Source organism: Cavia porcellus, unplaced genomic scaffold (assembly GCF_034190915.1).
Source record: "Cavia porcellus strain 051 isolate PalLab524CR breed Dunkin Hartley unplaced genomic scaffold, mCavPor4.1 scaffold_28, whole genome shotgun sequence".
Lineage (NCBI taxonomy): Eukaryota > Metazoa > Chordata > Mammalia > Rodentia > Caviidae > Cavia > Cavia porcellus.
In genome coordinates this window covers 47,132,919-47,158,987 of record NW_026947511.1, presented here as the reverse complement: position 1 = coordinate 47,158,987, position 26,069 = coordinate 47,132,919, and the positions used below count along the sequence as shown (strand labels likewise).

At 50.0% G+C, this 26,069-nt stretch overlaps 1 protein-coding gene across 3 annotated transcripts; it reads left to right on the top strand.

Annotated features, from left to right (window-relative positions):
* The first annotated feature begins 6,371 nt into the window (after window positions 1–6,371).
* Kifc1 (kinesin family member C1) lies at window positions 6,372–25,326 on the top strand. Of its 3 annotated transcripts, none has more exons than XM_063239065.1 (11): window positions 6,372–6,681; window positions 17,788–17,925; window positions 18,014–18,113; window positions 18,899–18,943; window positions 19,033–19,083; window positions 19,247–19,647; window positions 20,267–21,046; window positions 21,241–21,531; window positions 21,622–21,695; window positions 21,793–21,868; window positions 24,981–25,326. In XM_063239065.1, the coding sequence occupies exons 2-11, from the start codon at window positions 17,899–17,901 to the stop codon at window positions 25,023–25,025; spliced, it is 1,890 nt and encodes a 629-aa protein (XP_063095135.1). In that variant the 5' UTR covers window positions 6,372–6,681; window positions 17,788–17,898; the 3' UTR covers window positions 25,026–25,326. The 3 variants fall into 3 exon arrangements, with proteins under 3 accessions (XP_063095135.1, XP_063095134.1, XP_013012515.1); XM_063239064.1 differs by lacking the exon at window positions 6,372–6,681 and adding an exon at window positions 7,010–7,212; XM_013157061.2 differs by lacking the exon at window positions 6,372–6,681 and adding an exon at window positions 7,242–7,409.
* Window positions 25,327–26,069: the final 743 nt, after the last annotated feature.

Sequence of the window (26,069 nt, the reverse complement as noted above, 5' to 3'; positions counted from 1 at the left end):
CTGCCTCTGTCTGTTTCTGTCTCTACCTGTGTCTTTGTGTCTGTCTCTGTCTCTCTGTCTCTCTCTTTCTCTCCAGAATCTTACTGCGCAGTCCAAACTGGCTTGATCCTGCTTCTTCAGCCACCCAAGTGCTACAACACAGGCATGTGCCACCACACCCTGCTCCTAGCACCCTCCCTTAGTGCAGCATTCCAATTAAGTGTTTCATGCTGTGAAGTAAGGAAATAACCACACATTGCACCAGAATTTACAAAAATGAAGTACCAAAACAAAATTTTCACCAATGGATACTATTATATGAAACAGGACAAAACTGTCTTACATCATGTAAATTTGTGTAGATATCAGCACCACATACCTGCTGGTGATCCACCCTTGACCCCACTGCCGAGGCCTGGCCCTGGCCAGGGAACTTACAGTCCAGGATAGACCTTAAATATACACCCACACCATCCAGGGAATACTTGTAAAATGTGATGGATGCTGTGACAGGGAGACGTCTGGGAATGGGCGGAGCACAACACAGCTGTTAACAGCACTGATCTGAAGGCTCCATGGGATCAGTGTGCCACAAACATTACAAAAATTTAAAACTCAAAAGCATACTTGGTTCAAATAACATCAAGTCACAGTGATATTGAATGTTAAAGCCAAGAATATACTTTTCAGGTTGCTTTCATTAACTGTGCTCAGTGGTGGGTGCCAGTATTCCAGTTACTCAGGAGGCTGGTGCAGGGGAATCACAAGTTTGAAGCCACCTTGGGCCACAGGACAAGACCCTTAACTTAAAAATTACTTCTATGCATACTAGTAATGCTATGGCAAACATAAAAGACTGAAACAACTCCCAGAATTTGGAGGCAGATTTATTTTTGTCCATGTGCACTGATCAGGGTGATTCCCCAAATATCAGGCGCTGAACTGTGGTGCTCTAGCGCTTATACGGGATAGGCAAGCAGGAAATACAGGGGCAGAATGGTGTGTCAACTGGGGGTTGGTTCTTCTAAGATGCATCACAGGGACCAGCTGTGCATCACAGGGACCAGCTGTGCATCACGGGGACCAGCTGTGCATCACGAGGACCAGCTGTGCATCACGGGGACCAGCTGTGCATCACAGTGACCAGCTGTGCATCACGGGGACCAGCTGTGCATCACGGGGACCAGCTGTGCATCACGGGGACCAGCTGTGCATCACGGGGACCAGCCGTTTCTAAGAAACAAAAGTAACTGGCACTGTAACTGGAATATTATCTGGACAACTAAGAAAATGACATATGCTGGCTAGGGTAGGGGGCATCTTCTGTACAGGACAACCAATGAGGAGGTCAATGCAACGTTTGTTTGTTTGTTTGTTTATTTATTTATTTAGAATGTAGTGAAATACAACAAAACAAGACAGGACATAGCCAGTTGAGACAATGCAGTGAAGCTGGTACAGAACTGCACAGCGGGTTACTGGGATAACAGTAATAGGTGCCATAGTATATCTTGTTATCCTCACAACAGTTGTCCTTTCAATCAGGTACATGAAAATCAAACCAAATACAGAACATTATAAAACCTATCAAAACAGAATATTGAATAGAGCAATACCATTAACCAGAACAAAGCAAAACAGTGATAACAATATTTGCCTTCAAAGAGATGGTGGAAGGGGGAGATGGGATGTTTCATTCTCAGCCTGCGCAGCTGTGGGCTCACGGCTGCTTAACAGGGAGGCGGGCTGGTTGCTTGGTGTCTAGTGCCCTAAGTTCCAACATGGCGCAGATCTCGCAGATGCTGGGTGGTTCTTGTAACTTCTATTTAAAGTAAAGGAAGGAAAAGCAGAGAGTGAAGAAAAGAGAAAAAAGGAAGAGGAAAAAATAGTGAACAATAAAAGAGAGGCAAGAAGAGATATGTCCCGCAAGCAGGATGGACAAGCTTGCACAGGCGGCAAACTCATGGCCGCCATCTTTCATGTCCTCCAAAACTTGGGCCATTGGAAGTTGCTGTGCCGTGCATCTGGCTGTGATTGACAGACCCCATCCCGTTGCTCAGCCTCTCTTCTGCCTTGGGTTCCATCCTGTTTTCCAGCCACTCTGTCACGCCCTCATCTCCTGCCTCAGTAGTTCTTTTTGCCATGGGTACTGACAGTAGCATCACAGTGTATCTTGCCATCTCTCACAAGGCCTGGGAGATCTGTAAAGGAAACTGAAAGAGTTTTCGGTATGATAAAAGAGAGAATATAAAGAAAAAATAGTCTTTATTCCAAGGACGTGGAGAGAAGTCCATGACCATGGATGGCCTGGGTCCCTCTGACCGGAAACCTGGGCCATGGGATCTACATATAACCTCTGACCGGGGGTGGTGCTTAGGGCAGGCATTGATGACGCTCGAAGAGCTAATTGGAGTTTTCTTCCTGCACAAACAGGAACGGGGGTTGCAATTAAGCTGAAGAAGAAGCAGGAAGTGGTAGGCGTCCTGCTTTGGCCTTCCACCACGTTAGACCACCGCCATAATCGTACAGTAATTTATACCAGGGCAAGAACCTTTCATTCCCATCTTTGTATTGTTAGGATAAGGGCGAGGTCTCTCTCTTACTACTTCCTGCTGAAAAGGGGGCACCATATTGGGGTTCAGGAAGGTTGACGGGATGATAGTTGATGCCCATGTAGAAGCTGGTGCCAGGTGTTTCAGCCAGGACAACTTCATCACTGGTGAATGCCCGCATCTTAGACTGTAGAAACAAAGAGACAAGGTGCTCTGAGGAGAAAGGCCACTGTCATATTTAAGGACCAGAGGAGGTAGAAGGAAAGGTGTCTTTGATTTAAATATGCCATTCCATCAGGACCATGGTGAGGTAAAATTCTGGAAAATAAGTGTGGGGTTAGGAGGAATGAAGTTAAGTGATTATTCCCCCATCTGAAAGGGTAACAGCTAAGAGTGTAGGTAGGTGGGGCTCGTCTCTGGTCCAGGAGTTGAGCTGGAAAGAAAGGCATGAGAAATATAAGGCCTGAATGAATCAGAAACCAAGGGGAAAACAGAGGGAGGAAGGGACATGGGCTCTGAAAGCACACGTTCTAAATAAAAAATTCCCCCTAACCTGCAGGGTGGCTTTAGGAAAGTAAGGGACTGCCCAGGGCTGTGCCACTCAAACTGCTCCTGAGGTAGTCAGACTGGAGACTCAAGTAGCATCAGGCACAGAAGCATCTGCCACCAAGCTGGGCTAGTACCAAAGCATTGGAAGAAAAGTGGCTTTTTCACAACATCAAGTCTTCTTCTCCATGTATATAGTATGTATTTCCCTTTATTTAGATTTTATTTTGTATCTCATCATTTTCTCCACCAAGGGGTAACAATTTACTGCTGAATTGTTCCTAGCCAGGAGTGGTGGTATATGCTTTAATCTCATGACTTGGGATGCTGAGGCAGGAAGATCACTTCAAGTTTAAGGCCAGCCTGGGCTACATAGTTCACAGACAGCCTGATCCTGTCTCAAAAAACATTTTTATTACTGTTTTATATTTTTGTTTCTATCTTAAATGGTATATTTTTTATTAAAATTGTACTGAGGTACAAGATATAATACACAAATCAACAGTACAGTTTGATTTTTTTTTTTTTTTTTTGCCTTTTTATCGGTACCAGGGATCGAACTCACGACTGCCTGCTTGCAAGGCAGGTACTTATGCCACTGAGCTAAATCCCCAGCCCTACAGTTTGATTTTGACATGTATACATTCATATAATGAAACAGTACAGTGTTGCACTGTTGAAAGTTACTCTCTTTCATTCTTTTTTTTTTTTTTTTTTTTTGGTACTGGGGCTCAAACTCACAACCTAGCACTTGCCAGGCAGGCACTTAGGCCACTGAGCTAAATCCCTAGCTCTTTAAGGAGAAACTTTTTTTTTTTTTTGGTACTGGGGATTGAACTCACGACCTAGCACTTGCCAGGCAGATGCTTGTACTGCTGAGCTAAATTCCTGGCCTTTCATTCATTTTTGAGACAGGGTCTCACTGTGTAATTTGGGCTGACCCTGAATTCACCATGTAGCTCAGGAAGGTCTCAAACTCCTGCTTCAACCTCCTGAGTCCTGGGATTACAGGCATGCAGCACCACACCTGGCTTGTTTTTTGGGGCATGGCACTGGGGTTTTACACATTCGAGGCAAGGACTCTACCACAGAACCACACGCCCAGCCCTAATGTTACACTTTCTAAGGGGCCTCGCTGATAACAGAAATTGATTTTTTTTTCTCTTAAAGTTGACTTGGTATATCGATTTTGCCATATTTTTTTGTTTTTGTTTTTTATCAGTACCGGGGATCGAACTCACAACTGCCTGCTTGCATGGCAGGTGCTTATGCTGCTGAGCTAAATCCCCAGCCCACTGTATTTATTTTATATACAGTAATTTTGCTGAACTCACTAATTCTATCTGAATTTTCTTTTATGCTTACTACACATGCAACATGCAATAATTCCATTTGCAAATGCTGACATTCTTGCTTCTTTCCAATCCTTATACATGTGTTGCTATTGGACTAAAACTTCCACTTTGACATTGATGAGGACTATCAACAGCAGCCATCTTTGCCCTGAGCCTCATTTTAAGAGGAATACTTTCAGCTTCTCCCCTTTATGGTGCTATGTTTTGAAAATGTCCTTTATCAGGTTATAGGATTTTTTTTCTTTCTTTCCTTCTTTTTGTTTTTATTTTATTTTGGTTTTGGTTTTTTGAGATAGGGATTATATATGTATACAACCACACCTGATTCTATTTTTCTTTTTTTTTTTTTTTTTTTTTTTTTTTGTCTTTTTGAGACAGAGTCTCTATCCAGTTCAGGCTGGCCTTGAACTCACTTTGTAGCCCAGGCTGGTCTGGAATTTGCAACTTTTGATCCTCCTGCCTCAGCCTCCCAAGTGCTGCGATTATAGGCGTGTACCACTACACCCGGCTGACTCTATTTTTCTTTTAGTATCAAAAAACAGAATATTTTTCTGCATCAAGTGAAACGAATAGTCCAGTGTGGTGATGTACCCCTACAATCCGAGCATTTGAGTGGCTGAGGCAGGAGGATCACTTTGAGTTTATGCCCAGCCTGGGCTACATAGTGAGTTCAAGATAAGCCTTGAAAAAGATTTTGCCTAAATGGCAAGATTCTGTCTAACAACAACAACAACATAAAGAAATGTCCCCTTTTAATCTATAATGGGTCCTTATGTCTCCTACTCAAATATCTGTTTTAGCTTTTTAAAAAATTTATTTTATTTTTGGTGCTGGGGATCAAACTCATGACCTTAAGCTTGCCAGGCAGGTGCTTATGCCACAGAGCTAAATCCCCCGCCCATCTGTTTAGCTCTGATAAATGTCATTCGTTATCTACCCCTCAAGCCTCCCTTCTTACTATCCATTGAGTATTCTCCAGTTCTCTTTCTCCTCCTCCTCTTTCTCCTTCTCCTTTTTGTTCTTTGAGAACTCATTGAGGACTCTCCTGCCTCAGCCTCCTGAGTACTGGGATTACAATAATGCTTACCAAGCCTAGCTTTCCCTCTTTATGTCTTTTTAATGTCTCTCTTCAAGCTCCTGCTTTTTGACTCCTGGGGTATCAAAGAGAAATGATACCCTAGATGGCTGCCAGGCATGGTGGCACATGCCTTTAATCCTAGCACTCAGGAGGTTGAGGCAGCAGGGTTATTGCATGTTCAAGACCAACATATGCAACAAAGTGAACTCAAGGCCAGCCTGAACTGCATAGTGAGACCCTGTCTCACAAGACAGGAAAAAAAAAAAAAAGTCTGGGGATCCTAACAGGGATTTCACAGTGTCTCCCTGGTCTGCGCTCTTCCACAGTGGGTTTGAAGCCAAGTTGAAGCCAGGCAGCTCTCGTTTCAGTCCTAAATTCCTAGACTGACAGATCTTAAAGTCCCCTATGGTTTTTTGGTGGTTTTTTTTTTTTTTTTTTTTGGCTAGTCAAGTGAGGCAGTGTAGTGGAGAAAGAACAAAGAAATCTGTAACTGGTTGTGCTCAATTAGTTGTAAACACCACTACACTCGGACCAGCCAAGTCCCCTATGTTTTAAAAAAATGTTTTACAATGATAGTTTATTTAAGAGAAAAACTAACAATAAGAGTTTCAAGACAGATTAGTAGGGTGATTACAATAATTAATACGTTGCATACTGTCTTTGTAGTATTCAGAGTATGAGACACAGGTGTCCAAACAATTAGCACAAACCAAGTTCCCTAAGGTTTGCCCGTACATAAAGCCCTGTCCTGCCCGCAGGATTGGATGGAAACTCGGCAAAATCAATCAGTCTGGTAACTATTTGGCAAAGTAGTGGATTTTTTATACACAAGAGGTTCCTAGGACTGGCAGAGGGCATGTGGATCTGGTCCACCTCACAAACAGCAATGTGACCTTGTCCTGTATTTGACACCGATCCTTTCCAAATCTGTGCCCTTCAGCTATCTTGCAGATAAACGCGAAGCACTTGGTAAGAACTCAGTGAACTTTTGCCACTGGTGGACGAGATAATGCACATTCAGTCTGAAAAGCATAAAGCACTCCACAAGTGGAAGCAGTAAGCCCAGCGTGCGAGCCCCCAACGGTTCACCAGCACCAGCCACAGTGCCCAGCTTCGCAGAGGACGGGTGAGAGGGGACTGCAGAGAAACTTCCGGTTCCGTGGAGCTCCAGGTTGGTCCTTAAATTTGGTGAGAAATGACAAAATGACCGCGGCAGCGCTCACTGCCAGCACCGGTTCAACCCGACCAGCAGAGGCCGTGCTCGAGCTCCGGTCACGATGACCGGCTAAGGGATTAAGCGTGCGCTCCCCCACTGCGCCGCTAGGAGGCATACGCTCCGCCTTGCACCCGGCAAGAGTCCAGGTGCGCACGCGTAGTTCCCTTCCGGGGTCGTCCAGCCCGTCCCTCCACACCAGGTACGCTCAGCACTCAGCCCATTACGTTCGTGCGGCGTCTTCTGCGCATTCTTTGACGTAGTAGCGCCGGAGAGCCGAGCGGAAGTCCAGCGCGCCGAGCACAGGTGCAAGGGAGGCTGGAGGGAAAAGCGAGGCCGGAAGTGGGATCAGCTGCGCTGACGTCCCGGCCCGCGAAACTGGAAGGAGGAGGTGCCGGCCGCGTGGGTGTGGCCTTGGGTGGCGGAGGGCTATGTGATTGGCCCTCGGCTGTGGCGACAGCGACGATTGGCCCCTGCATGCGGAGCGTGGTGAGGCAGGGTGGTGACCGTTGAAATTCAAAAGTGGCGGGTGTGGTGGGGCGCGGGGTTGGTGTCTGCTGGTGACTGCCGGTGTCTGTCCGGGGCCGGAGTGCGCGTGCTGCGTGTCGCGAGCCTTGGGCGCGCGGTCCCTCCCCTCGCCTCGCACTCCCCGCGTGTGTGCGCCCGAGGCGGACATGGAGCGGCAGGTGAGTGCAGGCTCCGGCGGGGACGGCGCAGAGGCGGCCCGGCCTCGGGTCTGCGGGGCGTCCGGTTTGGGAGGCTCCGGTTCCGTACTTCCCGTGCGCGCGCGAGAAGGGAGAGTTCCGAGGCGACCCCAGCCCTTTGCGGAACGGTGTCTGAGCCCGAGTCCCTGCGGATCGCTTCTGTGCGGTCTGCTTTCTGAGTCAGTGTGCAGCAGAGAGGAGCGGGACTGGGCGATCCGGCCGAAGGAGGGCTCTCTCCTCGCCCGAGTCTTAGAGATCGCTGCTCAGTGGGATCACGGCTGGCCTAGGTCGCGTTGGTGACTGGCTACGCCTCGCAACCTTCTGCAGAACCCCTCTCCCGCGGTGCCAGCTGGGCGTGACAGCGTGCGCTGGTGCAGAGCCCTCGGGTCTGATCCTTTGTTTACCAGACTTTCACGTCGCGTTTTACCCATTTACCCGCAGGCAGGAGTCAGCCTGCTAGGAGAGGCTTTGTGCGCCGGCAGCCCAGGCAGAGCGCGTTGTCACATGACCGAGAACACTACGGGGAGTCAATTTTGATTTACTCACCAAATACAGTGAGCATCTGTCTTGTGCCCGGCACATCGCGGATACTTAAGGTGCAGCTGTAAGCCATACGAACCCAGCCCTCCCATGGGGATCTGTCACTCGCCTGGGAGAGACGGGCCATAAATGTAATAAGGAAGTTATGTAACTACTAGATAGCCTGAGTTCTGTGGAGAAAAGGACAAACTCAAGCGCGTTAAGAAGGAAGAGAGGCCAGCCGGCGCGGGATCCTGTTAGAGTGGTTGCAGCGAGCCCGCTGAGGTCCAGTGCTCCAATGGATGCCGAGGGCAGGGCAGAGGGCAGGGCAGTCCCGGCGGAGGGAATCTGCGAAAGCAGCTGCCAGGAGTCCAGAGCTATCCGCGTGGAGCGAGCTAGGTAGGGGTGGTCAGGGTTGCTGACTGCTGTTTGCTTCTTGCAACATCAAGTGGGAGGACCTCGACCTATTTGTTTTACGTGTTTTGCTTTCTATTTTTTGGCTGTACAGGGGATTGAACCGGAAACCTTCTCACTAAGCCACGTCCCCAGACTTGTTTTATTTTTCCAGACAGGGTGTTGAGCCAAATTGCGCCTGCTGGGTTTGATCCTCCTGCCTATGCCTCGCAGAGTGCAAGTTGCAGGCATGTCCCACCATGCCTAACTCTGTCGGTGGATTTCATGGCTACTAGACTGAAAAGGGGTAGGGAAGGATGGAAGCAAGGTGGTCTGTTATGAACGTAGCAGATTTTCTCAACTTACATTTTCAAAATGTAAAAAACTTTATTAGTCCATGTTGGCAGTAATCGCATTCATTGTGCCAGTTGATGCATGTACAGAATGCATCTTCTTTTTACTTCTCCTTCCTTCACCCTGCAGGTCTTTTCTTCTTACCATGTGTAAACGGTCTATCTTATTAGTATCTTTTTTATCTCTACATTTTGGGGGGCGGGTACCGGGGATACAACTTGCTGGCAAGCTTGAATGTCTTGATTTATTTCACTTAAAATTATGGTCTCAAGGTGCATCTATTTTCCTACAGATGATTCATTTGTCCTTTTCCCAGAGTAGTACTCTATGTGTGTAAATACCACATTTTTAATCTATTCGAGTGTTGATGGACATACAGGCTGCTTCGAGGATTTAGCTATTAAGCGTTATGCTGCTATGAACATGAGTATGCATGAATTACTGTGGTGGTCTAACTTTTCAGGAAGATACCTAGAAGGGAAATAGCTGGATCAAATAGAACTTCAATTCTGACTCTCTGAGGAATCTCCCTCGTGGTCACACTGGTTTATATTCCTGCCAACAATGTAGAATAGATCCTTTTTCCCCACATTCTCACCAATATTTGTTATTACTGATTTCTTGATGATGGCTGGTTTTTTGGAGTAAGATGGAATCTCTGTTGTTTTAATTTGCATTTCTCTAGTGGCCAGAGATGTGAACATTTCTGATGTGTTTATTGGTTATGTGTACTTTAGAGAAGTGTTTGTCTCTGTTGTCTTGTTTTTGTTTTTGTTTTGGTGGGGGATTTAAGACAGGGTCTCACTATGAAGTCCAGGTTGGCCTCAATTTGTGGGGATCCACCTTCCTCAGCCGTCCTCGTGTTGGAGATCCAGGTGTTCCATTGAATCTTTTATTTTGGGGAGGTCTAGTTTCTTGGAGTTCTTTATATATTCTAAATATCATTAACTATCTGAAGTGTAGCTGGCAAAAATTTTTCCCAATTCTTCACTTTTAAGTTCCTTTGATGTTCAAGAAGTTTTTATTTATTTTTTCCTTTGGTCTTTTTGTCTTTTTGAGACAGTGTTTCACTATGTAGTTCAGGCTGGCCTTAAACTCACTTTGTAGACCAGAGTGGCCCCCAACTCACAGTGATCATCTTGCCTCTGCCTCCTAAGTCCTGGAATTACAAGCATGCACTACCTTGCCTGGCTCAAGATGTTTTTTAATTTGATTTTTACTGCCCCAGGTGTGGCGGTGCACACCTGTAATCCCAGCACTTGGGAGACTGAGGCAGGAGGGTCACTGCAAGTTTGATGTTAGCCTGGGCTTCGGAGTGAGTCAGTGTCAGCTTGAGATATATAAGGAGGCTCTGTCTAAAAAAAAAAAAGCCAACCCCCCCTTCCTGGAGCTAAAGATTGTTTTTGTGAGTTCTACAGGGGGTGCTGCTGGTACTTTGATTGGGACTGCGTTAAGTTTAGATGCCACTTTTGGTAATGTGGCCATTTTGACAGTATTGGTTATTCCTACCTAGATACAAGGGTTATCTATTTCTATTTATTTTCCCTTTCTGGTTTTTTTTTTTTTCCTTCTGTTCTTTCTTCCAACAAGGACTTGCTGTGTAGCTCGTGATGACCTTGTACTTGTGGGGATCCTCCTGGTTCAGCCTCCCAAGTGCCGGGATTACATGCATATACCACCACACCTGGCTATTTCTATTTTCTGCCATCTTCTTTTTCAGAGTACCGTGTTTTTCATTGTAGCCTCCTTGGTTAGGTTAATTCCTAAGTGTTTAATTTTTCTTTATGGTATTGTGAATTGCGTTGTTTTTCTAAGTTCTCAGTGAGTTCATTATTGGTATATAGGGACCTATTGATTTTTGTGTGTTAATTTTGTATTGTGCTACATTGCTGAATTTGGTTATTCTAGGAGACTGTCGGTGGAATTTTTTGGGTCTTCTATGCAGAAGATCATGTCACTTGCAATGATGATTTGACTTCTTCCATGTATATATCCTTTTATTTTCTTCTGGTTGATTGCACTGGCTAATCTTTCAAGTACTATATTGAACAGGAATGATGATAGTGGGGATAGCCTTATGTTGTTCCTGATTCTATTGTTATTTATTCATTTATTTGGGTTTTTGAGCCAGGGTCTCACTGGGTAGTTCAGCTGGGCTTAAGCTCACTATGTAGCTCAGGCTGGCTTTGGAGGGTGGTTCTCCTGCCTCAGCCTTCGAAGTTTGAAATTATTGGCATGTGCTACCACACCGGCTTATTCTGATTTTAGAGAGAATGTTTTCAGCTTTTTTCAATTTAATATGATGGTGGCAGTAGCTTCGTCATAAATGACTTTTATCGAATTGAAATGAGGTCCTCTATACCTTTTTCCTTCAGTGTTTTTTTTTTTTTTTTTTAAATCATGAATGGATACTGGATTTCGCCAAAGGCTTTTTCTGTGTCTGTTGAAATGATTGAGTGGTTTTTGCCACTGTTTCTGTGGTATTGTTGATTTGCGTATGCTGAACCATCCCTGGGATGAAGGCTGTGTGTTCATGATGTATATATGACCTTTCAGCTAATTTGTTGCATTGTTCGCCAGTATCTTGTTGAGGGCTTTTGCATCTGTGCTCAATAAAGAGGTTGCCTGTAGTTCTTTATTGGGTCCTTTTCTGGTCTTGAGATCAGGGTAATGCCAGCTTCGGGGTTGACTTTAGCTGTACACCTTCCTTTCAGTTTCATTACAGACTCTGAGGAATATTGGTGATCTTCCCTGAAGTTCTTGTACAATTCAGTGGTGAAGCCACTGGGCCCTGGGCTTTACTTAGTATGTAGGTTTTTTTTATTAGTGTTGCATATTCATTGCCTGTTATTCATTATTCTGGGTTTTCATATCTGGGTTCAGTTTTGGTAATCTACATGTATTCAGGGATGTATCCATTCCTTTTAGAGTCTTCAGTTTACTAAAGTACAAGTATTCAAAGTAGTTACTAATTACCTTATAGATTTCTGAGGTGTCTGTTGTAATTTTAACGTTTTCATTGTTCATTTGGTACTTGGAATTGAACTCAGGACCTTGCGCTTGCTGGGCAGGCACTTAGGCCCCTGAGCTATAGCCCCAGCCCACCCTTTTCATTTTTAATTGCATTACATGACTTAGGGCCTTTTTATTTTCTTTTTTAATGGTTTTGTGTCTTGTTTTGGTTTGGTTTGGTTTGGCTTGGTTTTTTGAGATAGGGTCTTACTATATAGTTCAGGCTAGCTTTGAACTCACTATGTAGCCCAAGCTGGCCCGGAACTCATGGCAATCCTCCTGGCTCAGCCTCCAAAATGCTAGGATTACAGGTAAGATAGTGGGGTGAGGCCAGGGCCATGAGTTTGCAGATAACCCAGCCTGGTCTGAAATTTACAGTCCTCTTGCCTCAGCTTCCTGTGATTACACCTGTAATCCATGCCTGGCTCTGGATTCCGTATACATCTTAAAGACAGAATCAACTATGATTTGCTGACAGATGAGATGTAGTTAAGAGAGAAGCTAAAGGCTAGGGACTTAGGTCAGCGGCATAAGCACTGCCTGGCAAGCACAAGGTCATGAGATCTCCGACACCAAAAAAAAAAAAAAAAAAAAAGAGAGAGAGAGAGAGAGCCGCTCAAGTTCAAGGCCATCCTGGGCTACATAGGAAGTTCAAGGCCAGCCTGAATTGCATAGTGAGATCCTGTCCCCGTGGGAAAAAAAGAGAGACAGAGAGATGGAGACCAAACGTGGTAGCAAATAGCTCTAATCCCAGCACTCTGGGAGGCTGAGGCAGGAGGATTACAAATTTGAGCCCAGCTTGGGCAATTTAGTGATTTACCAAGACACAATCTCAAAGTAAAAAGGGGCAGTGGAGAGATGGGAAATGTAACTCAGTGCAGAGACCCTGGGTTCAGTCACAAGGACAGGGAAAAAGAGAGAGGACTCTGAGATTTTTGGCTTGAGCAACTGAAAAGTGAAATTATTACCTAATGAGGTAGAGAAACTGAAGTCTTGATCGGAGATAGAGCTCCAGAGCATCTCCATCCCGCCTCAGTGGTGCTGGTATCCCCCAAAAGAGGATGGTGTGGACCCCAAGAGCAGCACAGCCAGCCAGCGCTGCTCCGCGGTGGGAACACGCGGGCAGGGCAGGAAGACTGGCGCAGGATTCGGTGGAGTGCGCTGCTCAGGCGCTGCAGAAGGGTAACAGGAGCGGCCCTGCGCCCCACATCAGCAGTGGGACAGAAAGGTACAGCCCCGCTGGCCACTGCCTTGCGACACAGGAAACCAGATGCATCCGTGGCTTCTGCCTGGGCCGAGCCCCGTTCTTCCGTTCGAGTCTGGTTGGAAGCATGGCTGTGCCACACACCCAGCAGCCCGCCTGTGGCCTCACCTCGGTTTGCGCTGGCGTGCGGAGGCTGGGAGGCTGGGATCCCGAGCTTTAGCGGGCTGGGGTGCACAGCAGCCGCTGGGCGCCTGCCTGCAGCCTGCAGCCTGGCTGCGGGAGCACCTCCCCCTTTGAATCTTCTTGTGGACAGGGCATTGTCTATACAGGTCCATTGTCGTGGTTATAAAACATTTAGTGAAACAGCTTACATTTGTATTTATTTTCCATTTCATATTTCTTTCCCCCGTGTGTTTTTTTATCTTAAGCCATTTCCTTAAAAAGTAAATGTGAAGAGGAAAAAAAAAAAAATTGAGAGCGCTTAGCGTATCTTTGATACTTAGAGCCTTGGGAGAGGATGGTGAGAGACCCACGCGTGAGGTAGGACAGCCAAGGAAGGGGTCTTTAAAAAACTAAAGAAATGAGCAGTCTCGTGGGGCAAGATGATTGATGGCATCGGGTGCTGCTTGGCTGTCCAGAATCCTGAAGAGGAGGAACCGATTTAGCGGCGGAAGTTACCGCGCACTGGATCAGCGGCTGGGAGAAGGCGGGAATGGCAGCCTGGTTAGACAGCCAAGGACACCGAATACTTCACAGACTGTGTTTGAGGAGCTTCGTTGCAGGGGGCAACAAGGGAAAAGCCTAGGAATTGCCAGGGGAAGAATGATGGGGGAGCGTGCTTGTGTGATGAACTCTGAGGAATGAGGGGTGGAGGGGAAAAAGGGGTCACCGAGCCACGCCCTGAGCTGGTGAGACGGGGTGGGATCCAGGGCACACAGGAGGGTTTGCCTAGGAGCAGCATCTAGCCCAGATCTTGTGGTAAAGTGGATGGATGCAGATGACGGGAAAATATGGCGAATATTAATTTTTTTATGATCGAGGGAGGAGGATGTAAAAAGAATTAAATGTGTTAGGCACCTGCACCAACTCCCTGAGAGCAAGGTAACCTCTGTGGACTGCAAACGTGGACTGATAACATGTTTCCTGATTTTAAAATTGGGTTGCCGGACGTGGTGGCTCACACCTGTAATACCAGCACTTGGGAGGCTGAAGCAGGAGGATCACTGAGCTCAAGGCCAGCCTGCACTGCATAGTGAGATCTTGTCTCAAAAAAAGGAAAAAGTATTGCAGTAAAAGGCTCATTGCCATTAATCCCTCTAGTTTCAAAAACACTTATCCCATCATTCTTGCCACTCTCCCAAGCATTTCTGAAATTCTTCTTGAGTGCCTTGGTTCTGCTGTCTTGCTGCTTCTGACCCAAATCAATCCCAAACATTGACTTTTCTTGGTTATTTTGACTTTGGAGAAGAACCAGAAGTCCCATGGTGCCAGGTAGGGTGAATAAGGTAGCTGAGGCCACACAGTAATGTTTTTACAAACCCCCTTACTGTTGGATGGCACTTGGAATCAGCACACACCTTATTTTGTATCATATAAAGACACCAAAGAGGACTTCACAACCGGTGAGGGTTGTTTGTTTGTTTGTTTGGTACCAGGGATCAAACTCATGATGTTGCAATTACCAGGCAGGTGCTGGTGCCACTGAGCTAAATCCTGGGCCCTGTAGCTGTTCTTGGACTGTATGAGGGGTTGGGTGAAAATGCATTCATGTTGCAGCTTAGTTCTTTTTTTTTTTTTTTTTTTTTTTTTTTTAATTTTTTTATTGGTACCAGGGATCAAACTCATGACTGCCTGCTTGCAAGGCAGGCGCTTATGCCGCTGAGCTAAATCCCCAGCCCCTTGCAGCTTAGTTCTTATGTTTCCGGTTCTGGAAGTTGGGGATCATTGTGTTGTTTTATATGAGGAAGAAAAAGAAACACTGTACAATTTGAAGCTGACAGATCTTAAGTATAAATTCTGAGGAGGTAGCTCTATAGTAGATCTGCAGTAGTAGAGATCTACTGTTATAAAAAATTTTTAGTGTTTGATGTTGGAATACTTAATTAAAATTTAACTAATAATATTATTTGATTAACTTAAAGTTAATAATGGTACACATTTTTACAAGTAAGGAAGAACGAACCCAGGAAAATGCTACCTTTTTTTCCACCTTAGATGTATTGCAGTATATATATTCCCCCATTGATAGTTACTTTCTTTTTAAGTTGTAATATTTTTATTGGTACATGTTCACAGTACATAAGGGCCACACTCATTGTGGGGGGTTGGTTCCTGCACCAACACATCTCAGTTCTTCCCCCAGCTACCCCTTCCACCACCACCACCACCCCCTTTTTTTTTTTTGCAGCATCAAATTCATTTACTTGTAAGTCCTTATAATCATCATGCGCATAGATGAACAGCCAGGCTAATGGGCTGAAACAACAGGATATTTAATTTCATGCCTTCAAAAAGCACCGTGTAGCAGAGGTTATGCAGGAGACTTTGGCCGTGTAGTTAGGAACCAAACAGACGCGTTCTCACGGTGCACACAGTAACTCGGGAAAGACGCAAGCAAATGACACTGAACGAAACCTGCCTCGCGGTGTGCTTCCTGGTTTTCTCGGGCAGGCTTGCTGAACACTCTTGAATGTGTATCACTGTATCACAGGTTGCTCCAATTCCCTTTCTCCACTGAAGCTTAGCACCTCATAAAAATAAGTCTTCACATACTCTTGGATCTCATGTTCTTAACAACAGTTTTAAAGCGCCCCCCCCCCCTTTCAGCATGCAGCAAAATGTGAGGAGCCCTGCACGGTGCCAGCCTGGAACCCAGGGCTCAAGCGCTGGGGGCAGGAGGATCGTGAATCCTCGGCCAGCCTAGAATATCAGTGAGACTCTGTCTCAAATTTAATTGAAAAAAACTGAAAGCCACCCTTTCTCCTGCTGTGGGTCAGCGCCCCCCCCCACCACTGCCCCACATATACACACACTAGGGGGTATTACACTCTACTGCCCAAAGGAACCCTTGGCATCCAGTGAACTTTTGTATCCAGAATGCTAGGCGCTGAGAACATCGCTGTGGGAACTGAGAAAATACATTATTTTCTTTTTTGGTGGGGTGGGTGTGGTACCGGGAATCGAACTCAGCGCCTTGGCTTGCTAGGCAAGCACTTGTGCTGCTGCGGAGCTGAGTCCCTAGGCTCTTTTCTCAAGTTCAGTTCTTGCAGCGCCCCCGTGTGGAAAGCGAGCTGGTAGGGGGCCGGCCGTCCGTTCGCTGAGCCCTGCTCGGAGAGCCCATGCCTTGGGCTGTCCTGGGCTGCCCGGGATGCCGGCCTCTTCCCGCCGCCGCTGCTTTTGTCTCATTTCGTTTTGTTTTCTTAACTACAAACCTAGTTATAGTTTCCTGACTACAAGTCCTGAAAACCCTTACTCCGCGCAGGATCCCGAACCCTTTTCCAGTACCCGGCCTCCACAGACCCATCCCTCTGCCCCCCTCATCACCTCTTTGCCCACTGTGCACGTGCATCCCAGATGTGCAGAGGATAGAACCTGCCTGGCTTCCTGGCGTCTTTAAGACTCCATCTGAACTGTGACGCCCCACAGAGGGCTTCTGGGCCACCCCCACCAGAACCGCTGGTGCCAGTGCCGAAGGTCCTGGGTGCTTCAACCCCCCCCAATCAGACCGGTCATGCAGATGACAGCATCTTGGCACCAAGCGAGGCTGCCTAGAGGAGAGGCCTCCTTCCCACCCCAGCGGGGGGCTCAGCCCGCTGCCACCTCTGGGTCTTCCCGCACAAGTTGCCCACCTCATGACCTGTCGTAATTCTTTATCTTCCACACGTGGAGACATGGGTGATCAGAATGGAACTGGCTCTTCACTGTATGCAGGTGTGAAGCCTAGAGACCATAACCTGGCATCACAGCCTCACAAAGCACTGTGGTCTCCTGCGTCAGCACACGGCCCTGGCTGGGCATGGTGGCGCGTACCTGTAATCCCAGTGTTCTGGGAGGCTGAGGCAGGAGGGTCAGGACTTTGAGTCCGGCCTGGAGAAGGTACAACCTTCTAGAAATAAATTTACGGGGCGGGGTGAGATGTAGCTCAGCTCAGAGGCCCTAGGTTCAGTCTCCAGTTCCACAAAAAGGAAAGAAAGCAAGCTGTGCTTTCTGGGAACCCGACTGTCTAGATTCTTGCTGCCTGTTTGTTTTGTTTGTTGTTTCTAGCTTTTTGAAGAAGACAGGGCTTGCTATGCAGTCCAGGCTAACCCTGAGCTCATTATGTGGCTCATGCTGGCCTGGACCTCCCATTGACCCTTCCTGCCCCAGCCTTGTGAGTGCAGGGATCACAGGTGTGCACCACTACGGCTGCCCCTCTTGCTGGCTGATAGCCCTGGACCAGGTGGCTCCTGTCCTCATCTGCAGGATGGAGTTCACCCAGTGCCTCCTCCACTGGCCTCTGGGAGGCCAGGGCTAGTGGAGAGGAAGCTGCTGGATGCCTGCTCCTCCCGGCCCCCTGCAACCTCGCCTGTCCTCCATGCCCAGCGATTTATGGCTGCAGTTCTGCTGAAAGGCTGCTGCTTTCCAGCCCCATGGCACATGCCTGAGGCTTGCTTTCTAGAAAGAGTGAGGGTGTCTCTCACTGTCTGAGCCCCACCAAGAAGGCAGCTCAGGCTCATAGGCTGCCCCTGCCTTCAGGCTGGGGTCCATGTTTGAACATGCTACCTGGCTGGGCACAAACTGGGTTCAGTTAATTCTTGAGGTGATGTTGAGGATGAATGCTGGGGAAACGGAGGTTTTGCAGGGTGCTGGGTGACAGCTTGAGGTTCTCTTTCCCGTCAGAGGCCCCCGCTGCTGGAAGTGAAGGCAAACACAGAGCTGAAGAAGAGCCTGGCCAAGGCCCCCTCCCGGCTTCCTCTCTCGGGAAGCAGGCTCAAGAGGGGCCCAGAGCAGATGGAGCCGGCCTTGGAGCCTGCGAAGGTGAGCCGGGTGCGGGCGCTGGGCCTGGGCGCTGCCGGAGCAGAGGTGATGAGGTGGGTGAGTGGACCCCATCCTTGTCTTTCCCCAGAAACGGACGCGAGGCCTGGGTCCAGCACCCAAAATCGACACCTTGTGTCCAAGGGCACCGCCGCTCAGCACAGCTTCGCAGAGCCAAGGCCAAGCTGCAGGTGGGCTCGGGTGGAGGGGGACAGGACAGGGAAGGGCCATGCTCGCCCGCTCACTCTTTGAACCACAGTCTGCCTTCACAGAGGCAGTAATGCCGCACTGGGTTCACAACTCCAGCGGCAAGAAGATTGTTATGTAGGGACGTTTCCTTCCCATCCCATCCCTGAGCCATCTAGATCCCCTTCCCAGAGGAAACTGAGCCCTCTAGGAGATTCTTTTTGAAGGAAAGCGGAGGTGGGGGCAGTCTCACTGTGTAGCCCAGGCTGGCCCCGAACTTGATCCTCCTACCCCAACCTCCCAGTGCTGGGATTCCAGGTGTGCCCCACTACAGCCGGCTCTGCTGGGCAAATTCTGTTTATGTTCAAGCGAATGCAGACGTCACGCCCACTGTCCTCCCCTCAAATGATAGCGTCCTCTTCCGCAGCACTGCCTCCCTCCCCATTTTACTTAGCACACTCCAGCTTTCTTCTTGGCCTAGAGAGTCCTTGGTCCTCAGGGAGATGTCAGTTAGAGCTGGCTGGACCTAGGGGACAAAAGCAGTTAATTTATTTCCAGTGCTTAGAAAAAGCACCTCATTAGCTGGGCATGGTGGTGCGTACCTGTAATCTCAGCCCTCTTTCAGACTGAAGCAGGAAGATTGTGAGTTCAAGGACAGCTTGGACTACATAATAAGACACTGTCTCCGAAAAAGAAAAATCTCAAAAACCAAAACAAAACTCCTCCTGCTGGCATAGCCAGTCTGTGCCACCTAAGAGTTACTTTTCTACACCCCTCCCCATCTCTGCAGCTCAAAGATTTCCCAGGAAGACAGGACCATGCCCCCCAAGTACAGGTAATAGCTTCTGCTGAGAAAGTTTCCGGGCTGTGTGGTGGTAGAGGGAGCTGGTTCTGTTATCTTACGTTACCTCCTCAATCCCTTAGTGCTGAAGAATCAGAGGCTGGTCCCCCCTGCTCCTGCCCAGAAGCCTGCTGGTAAGTAACAAACAGGACCACTGGGTGACTTTGGGAAAGGGACGAGGCGGTGGTGAGTGCCTAGGAGCAGCCACTTGTCTCCTGGCTGTACAGAGGGGAAGGAGGGGTATGCAGCAATGGGAGAGCGAAGACCACAGACCCTGGCTGTTTCTGTGCCTGTCAGCATCCACTGCTCCTCCTGTGGTGGGAGGCAAGAAGCCTGGCAGACGTCCTGGCTGGGACCTAAAGGGTCAGCTATGCGACGTCAACGCAGAGCTGAAGCGCTGCCGAGAGAAGACACAGACACTGGACCAGGAGAACCAGCAGCTGCGGGCCCAGCTCCAAGAGGCCCAGCAGCAGGCCAGTGCCCTAGGGACGGAGCGCAGCAGCTTGGAGGGGGAGCTGGCCAGGGTGCGGGCCCAGGCTGAGCAGGGCCAGCGGGAACTGGGGAGTCTGAGCGCCAGAGTGCGGGAGCTGGAAGAGCGGCTGAGCACGCAGGAGGGCTTGGTGCACACGCTCCAGAAAGAACAGCTGGAGCTGCAGGAGGAGCGGAGGACACTGACCACCCAGCTGGAGGAGCAGGAGGTGAGGCGGGTGCTCCTGTTCCCAGTGGTGCCCACGCCCCTCTCCCACCCTGGCTCACTTTCTGCCCCCATCTGCCTGTACCTCCTTTGTGTTCCTCATGTCTCCCCAGCCTGCCCTTCTCCTCTTCTCTGCCCCCCGACCTGATGGCAACCCCTGAGGTACCGTGTCCCCACCCCCACCCCCACCCTGCCCCGTGTCCAGTGCACTCCTTGGTGGACTCCAGTGAGACTGAGTGGCATGCAGACGCAGTGAACTCAGCTGTCCCTTATAGCCCTCTCTGGAGTTCTTTCTGCAGCCCAGCCTTCCCTACATGGGCATCAGCCTAGATAACATCTTCCTGGTACCCCTCCTGCATAAACCCATAGCACTTTCTGACCTAGTATTGATTTCCTCATTCCTTTTTCTTTTTCTAGTCTTTTTGCAGTATTGGGGTCCACACACTATCTAGTTACGTGCTCTACCGCTGAGCCACGACCCTAGCCTGATGCTGTTTCCATATCTATTTCACTCTTTACCAGGGAAGTCCTTGGGGCCAGGGACCCCACCTTACTCGAGCCCTGACTTAGCCACATGATTTGTTATGCCAGATCTCACTCACTGTCTGTTCTACTCTGGGCAGAGGCGGCTGCGGGCATCAGAAGCGGCGCTGTCGAGCAGCCAGGCGGAGGTGGCATCGCTGCGGCAGGAGACCACGGCCCAGGCAGCCTTACTGGCTGAGCGAGGAGACCGCCTCCATGCGCTGGACATGGAGCGCCGGCGGCTGCACAACCAGCTGCAGGAACTGAAGGGCAACATCCGGGTATTCTGCCGGGTCCGCCCTGTTCTCACAGGAGAGCCCAGCCCGGCCCCTGGGTTCCTCGTGTTCCCCGCTGGGCCTGGGGGGCCCGCCGACATCCCCACCCGCCTTAGCCTCACGCGCTCTGACGACCGGCGCGGCACCCTGACGGGGGCTCCAGCCCCACCTACCCGCCACGACTTCTCCTTTGACCGAGTGTTCCCACCAGAAAGTAGGCAGGACGAAGTGTTTGAGGAGATCGCCATGCTGGTCCAGTCGGCCCTGGATGGGTACCCAGTGTGCATCTTTGCCTACGGCCAGACTGGAAGCGGCAAGACCTTCACGATGGAGGGTGGGCCCGAGGGAGACCCCCAGTTGGAGGGGCTGATCCCACGGGCACTGCGGCACCTCTTTGCTGTGGCTGAGGAAATGAGCAGCCAGGGCTGGGCATACAGCTTTGTGGCAAGCTATGTAGAGATCTACAACGAGACTGTCCGCGACCTGCTGGCCACTGGGTCCCGGAAAGGCCAAGGAGGCGAGTGCGAGATTCGCCGGGCAGGACCAGGGAGTGAGGAGCTTACTGTCACCAATGCCCGCTATGTCCTTGTCTCCTGTGAGAAAGAGGTGTGGACCCGCAGGCCCTGGAACTGGACAGTAGGAGAAGCGGGAGGTGGACAGCGTGGGTGGGGAGAGAGGCGGGCGGGAAGAGGGGGCGAGAGGATGGTTTGTCTGCCCGCCGTCCAGCTGCGTCTCTTCTCGGATTGGAATGCAAGCTCCCCAAGGGCGGCGGCTGACTTCTGCCTCCCTCGCCTCTCCAGGTGCGCACCCTGCTTCAGCTGGCCCACCAGAACCGGGCTGTGGCCCGCACCGCCCAAAACGAGCGCTCCTCCCGCAGTCACAGCGTGTTCCAGCTGCAGATTTTCGGGGAGCATGCTGCCCGGGGCCTGAAGTGTGGGGCCCCTCTCAACCTTATAGACCTGGCTGGGAGTGAGCGACTGGACCCCAGCCTCGCCCTGGGCCGTGAAGAGCGGGACCGCCTGCGGGAGACACAGGCCATCAACAGCAGCCTGTCCACACTGGGGCTGGTCATCATGGCCCTGAGCAACAAGGTGGGATGGGGTGGGGCAGGGTAGCACTACAGCTCAGGTGGGCTGCAAAGGGCCTGGGCCACCCTGACAGCCTGCTCCCCCTAATCCCAGGAGCCCCACGTCCCTTACCGGAACAGCAAGCTCACCTACCTGCTGCAGAGCTCCCTGGGTGGCAGTGCCAAGATGTGAGTGGGGGGGTGGGTCTGCTCTCAGGGGCATGGGAGGAGGGGGTGCTTACTTCCCTGGCACCCGCATTGCTGAGCCACAAGCGTCTCCCCGCAGGCTCATGTTTGTGAACATTTCCCCGCTGGAAGAGAACGCCTCCGAGTCCCTCAATTCTCTGCGCTTCGCCTCCAAGGTGCGTGCACCACCAAGCCCTGTGGACAGCCCGGTGGTTAGCAGCGTCTCCGCTGTGGCACCTTCCCCCACAAAAGACTGACCATCAGCCAGGCACCTGGCACTGCCCATCTGGTTCCTTTGTGTGGGGAGGAGTAGGCATGGACCCCCAGCCTTATATTAAGCTACATCCTCCAGGCCCTTCTTTTATTTTTCCGATAGTTGGCCAGGCTGGCCTCAGATTTACAATTGTCCTGCCTCCGCCTCACCAATAGCTGGGATTACAGGCTTGTACCACCTGACTCCATGAACTGTTGGCTTTTGAATTTTTGAAAAAATAGGTGGCTAAATGATCAAAATGATATAGTATTCTCTTTTTTTTGTCTTTTTGAGGCAGGGTGTCACTATGCAGTTCAGGCTGGCCTTGAACTCACTTTGTAGCCCAGGCTGACCTCAAAGTCACAATGATCCTCCTGCCTCTGCCTCCCAAGTGCTGGGATCACAGGTGCATGTCACCACATCCAGCTTAAAATATGTTACAAAACAAGGTATATGGGTATTCTCTCCAGTGTGTATATGTAGGTATCTATTTCTGTGCCTGTTTGTTGTGTTCAACAAAGCAGCCCAAAGAGCCAGAGATGGTATCGCATGTTTATAATCCCAGAACTCTGAAGTCAGAGGCAGGAGGATTGTAAATTCAGTTCTGCCTGGGCGACTGGGTGACTCCCTACGACCTTGTCTCACATACACACTGTGGGAAGGTAGCTCAGTGCAAAGGCTGTGTTTAATCTCCAGGCTGGGGGTGGGGAAACCCTAGGACTTGTACCCATTAGCACTTGGGTCCATCACATTGCTTTTAGGTTTGCCTGGGATTCTGTGGACACACACACCAGAATCTCTTCACCAGTTCCCTCTGCTGGACACTTGCATTGTTTTTGCCTTCTTCTGTTACCAAGGCCACACTGAGGAACTCCAGTCTGTGTTTCCCATTACCTGTCACTCTCCAGGGAATGCTTTTGGAAATGGGATTGCTAGGACACAGGTGGCCATGGAGCATCCCAAAGTGGGAGCTCAGGCTCCCATCCCCCAGGGCTCAGCCTGAAGCCTTGAGTTCCCTGGAGGTTTAGGGCTCCTTCCTCTGGGTTTGCAAGTCAGCTCCCAGGCATCCCCAGCTGGGGGAGGGGCTCCCTTGGTCTCCCCTTCTCCTGGGGGACAGGCCTTCCCTGGATTCTACCCCACCCCATTCTGGGCCCTCCCCACTTTGAGTGCTACAGTTCCTGGGGAGTGGCAGCTGCCTGGGCTCCCATGCCACCTCTGCACATCCACTTTGGTTGGGCTCACCCCCATGATCTGCCTGTCCCCCACTTTTTTCACCCCACCTTTGAGCCTTTTATTAACATTATGTCAACAGTGTATTTCAGGAAGTTAACGTCCCCTAAATCCAGTTCTTTCACCCACCTGTCCCAAAACTATGATTTGCACATTAGGTTTGTTGAAATCTAAATCCAGGTTGCAAGCAAGGACCACTTCTTTCAGTTGGAACATCTCAAATGTATTTGATTACAGGCCCTCTCGCTACTTTTCTATATTTGTTGAAGTAAGGTCACTTCTCCTGTAGTCTAGGTTTTGACTGGTTGCTTCCTTCTGCCCCTCATACTTTTTATCTAGTAGTTAGATTGAGAGGTTTGGTTACATTTAAATTCTAGTTCAGATTTCTTGGGAAGAAAACTTAATAGATGGTGTAGTACACTTCCTGTTACGTCCGTCGTTGAGACAGGGTCCTGCTGTGTACTGCAGGCTGCTCCTAAACTCACAGCAGTCCTGTCGTGGGAGCAGGACGTGGACCACCACACCCAGTTAGTTCTATTTTTTGTGTGTTTGGTTTGACTTTTTGGAGACACGGTCTCAAAAAGGCTGGCCTTGAATACAACCATCCTGCCTCAGCCTCCAAGTGCTGGGGTTATATAAATATTTGACACTAATTAGAAGGCTTGCCTTCTGATGAATTAAATACTATCAGATTTGGGGGTTGTCAGCCTGATGCAGTTAGAAACTCAGTTGATTTTCACCTTGATTCTAACAAATGATGACCTTGTGTAGATCTATTTCTTTAAATTGGTTATTTCCTGCTGGGTGTGGTGATACACACCTTTAATCCCAGCATTTGGAAGGCTGAGGCAGGAAGATCTTCAAGAATTCAAGGCCAGGCGCTGGGGATTTAGCTCAGTGGCATAAGCACCTGCCTTGCAAGCAGGCGGTCATGAGTTCAATCCCCGGTACCGATAAAAAGGAAAAAGACAAAAAAAAATTAAAAAAAAAAAAAAAGAATTCAAGGCCAGTCTGAAGTGCATAGTGAGATGCTGTCTCAAAAGTTATTTTCTAATCTTTGTTGTCTATCAGTAATGTTTTCCTGTCTGAGAAGTGTGCAGTAGCATTATGTCTTCTAAAAGTGTTTACACCTTAACTAAAAACATTGTACTGCTAGAAAGTGAAAGTGATAAGTATTGGAAAATGGCACCACTAGACTTGCTTGATGCAGGATTGCCACAAACCTTCAGTCTAAACCCCGCCCCACACACACATTCTATGAATTGCAGTAAAGTACAGTAAAACAAGGTGTGCCTGCCTTTGGTCCTGCTGAGGTTTGGTCCATGTAAGAACAGAAAGATGGGGTTCCTTGAGTCTCAGCACTGAGTTGATATCCTAGCAACTCAAAAGATGACTCCTGAGTTTTAAGGCAGGGTGGAAAGTGTTTCCACTTTTTCAGAGCTTATATATTTCAGGTGTCAGTCTTCTCCAGTCATTGTTACAGCCCTGCACCACCTTGCTGGGCTATTCCTCATGTCCTTTAACAAAACCCTGTTGCCTGTCCCAGGTCCCCATTCCTCCTTACTTCCTCCCAAGACTCAGGATGATTTTCTGGGGAGCCCGTGCCATTTTCTGGTGGCAGCACTCCAGGTCTCCGTCCAGGGAACTGCTGAAAACAGCAGTGCTTGTGCTTCTGTCCTCCCGAGGGCTTCCCTGGGAGCCATCGGACTGACTGTGCTCGGAGGACCAGCCTGAACTCGGGAAGACTCTTCTCAAGGCTGGTTCTGCAAACAGCTTCTAAACTCCTGTTTGCTCTCTGTCCCCAGGTGAACCAGTGTGTTATTGGTACTGCCCAGGCCAACAAGAAATGAAGATGAAGCCTGAGCCTCTCTGTGCTTTGTCCGTGTGTCTGTATTGGAAGGAGACAGATTTCTGCAGGATGATTTGTTGGGTGAAGGGCACTATGTACTCTGTTTATCAAATAAAGAACACTGCTGGGCGTGATGGCACGCTCGCCTGTAATCCCAGCACTGCAAGAATGAGGCAGGAGGATCACTGACTTTGAGGCCAGCCTGGGCTACCCAGCGAGACCCTGTCTCAAAAAACAAAAATACTAGGCACCCCTCTAAGGTTGTTGCTCTTTAAATAAAGGTTTTATTAGCAGTTGCCAGAGACGGGCGGTTTTTCTTATAAGCTGCGGCTATGCTCTCCATCCTGTGCTCTGCAGGGGGAAGTGCTTGGGCTTTGCATACCCAACCGACCCCACGCCCCCGGCCCAACCCAGCCGCCACCGAGGCGGTGCCTCCCCGTGCAACGCCGCCCGCGCGCCTCCCCGCCCTTTGCAAGTCGTCCCTTTCGAACCACCGGGCCCCTGCCCGCCTGCTGTCCATTGGCTGGCGCTCGGCGCGTCACCAGCCCACCTCCTGGGTACTGACCCTCCACGTCCGCGCACCGCCCCGAGACGGGGACGGGCGGGAAGAGCTTGGAAGCGGGAGCCCTCGCCGAGCGCCAACCGCTGCCCTGTAGAGGAGGGGCCCGGCCAGCCCAGGTGCCTTGCGCGGGAGGGGCCGCGCGTGCGCAGAAGCGCGGTGGGGTGGGGCAAGGCATCGGCGAGGAGGGGCGCGGGAATGGCGAAGGGGCGGGGCCTCGAGGGGCGGGGCTTGTCTGTCCGTGGGGGTGGGGCGGCTAACGGATGTGGCACTGGGTGGGGGGCGGCCGCGGAGGGGATTCCCCCGTGCCCCCGGGGCGCGTCTCCCCGCGGAGGGGGCTGCGGGGATTCCCTCGGCCTCCCGGGCCCGCGAGCCTTGGCCGCGCAGGAGCAGCCGCCCGCCCGGCGCCCTCGGGCCCTCCGAGGTGAGGGGGTGGGGTGAGTGGTGCCCGCCCCCCCCTCCGGCTCCTCCCCGCGCCGCCTCGCC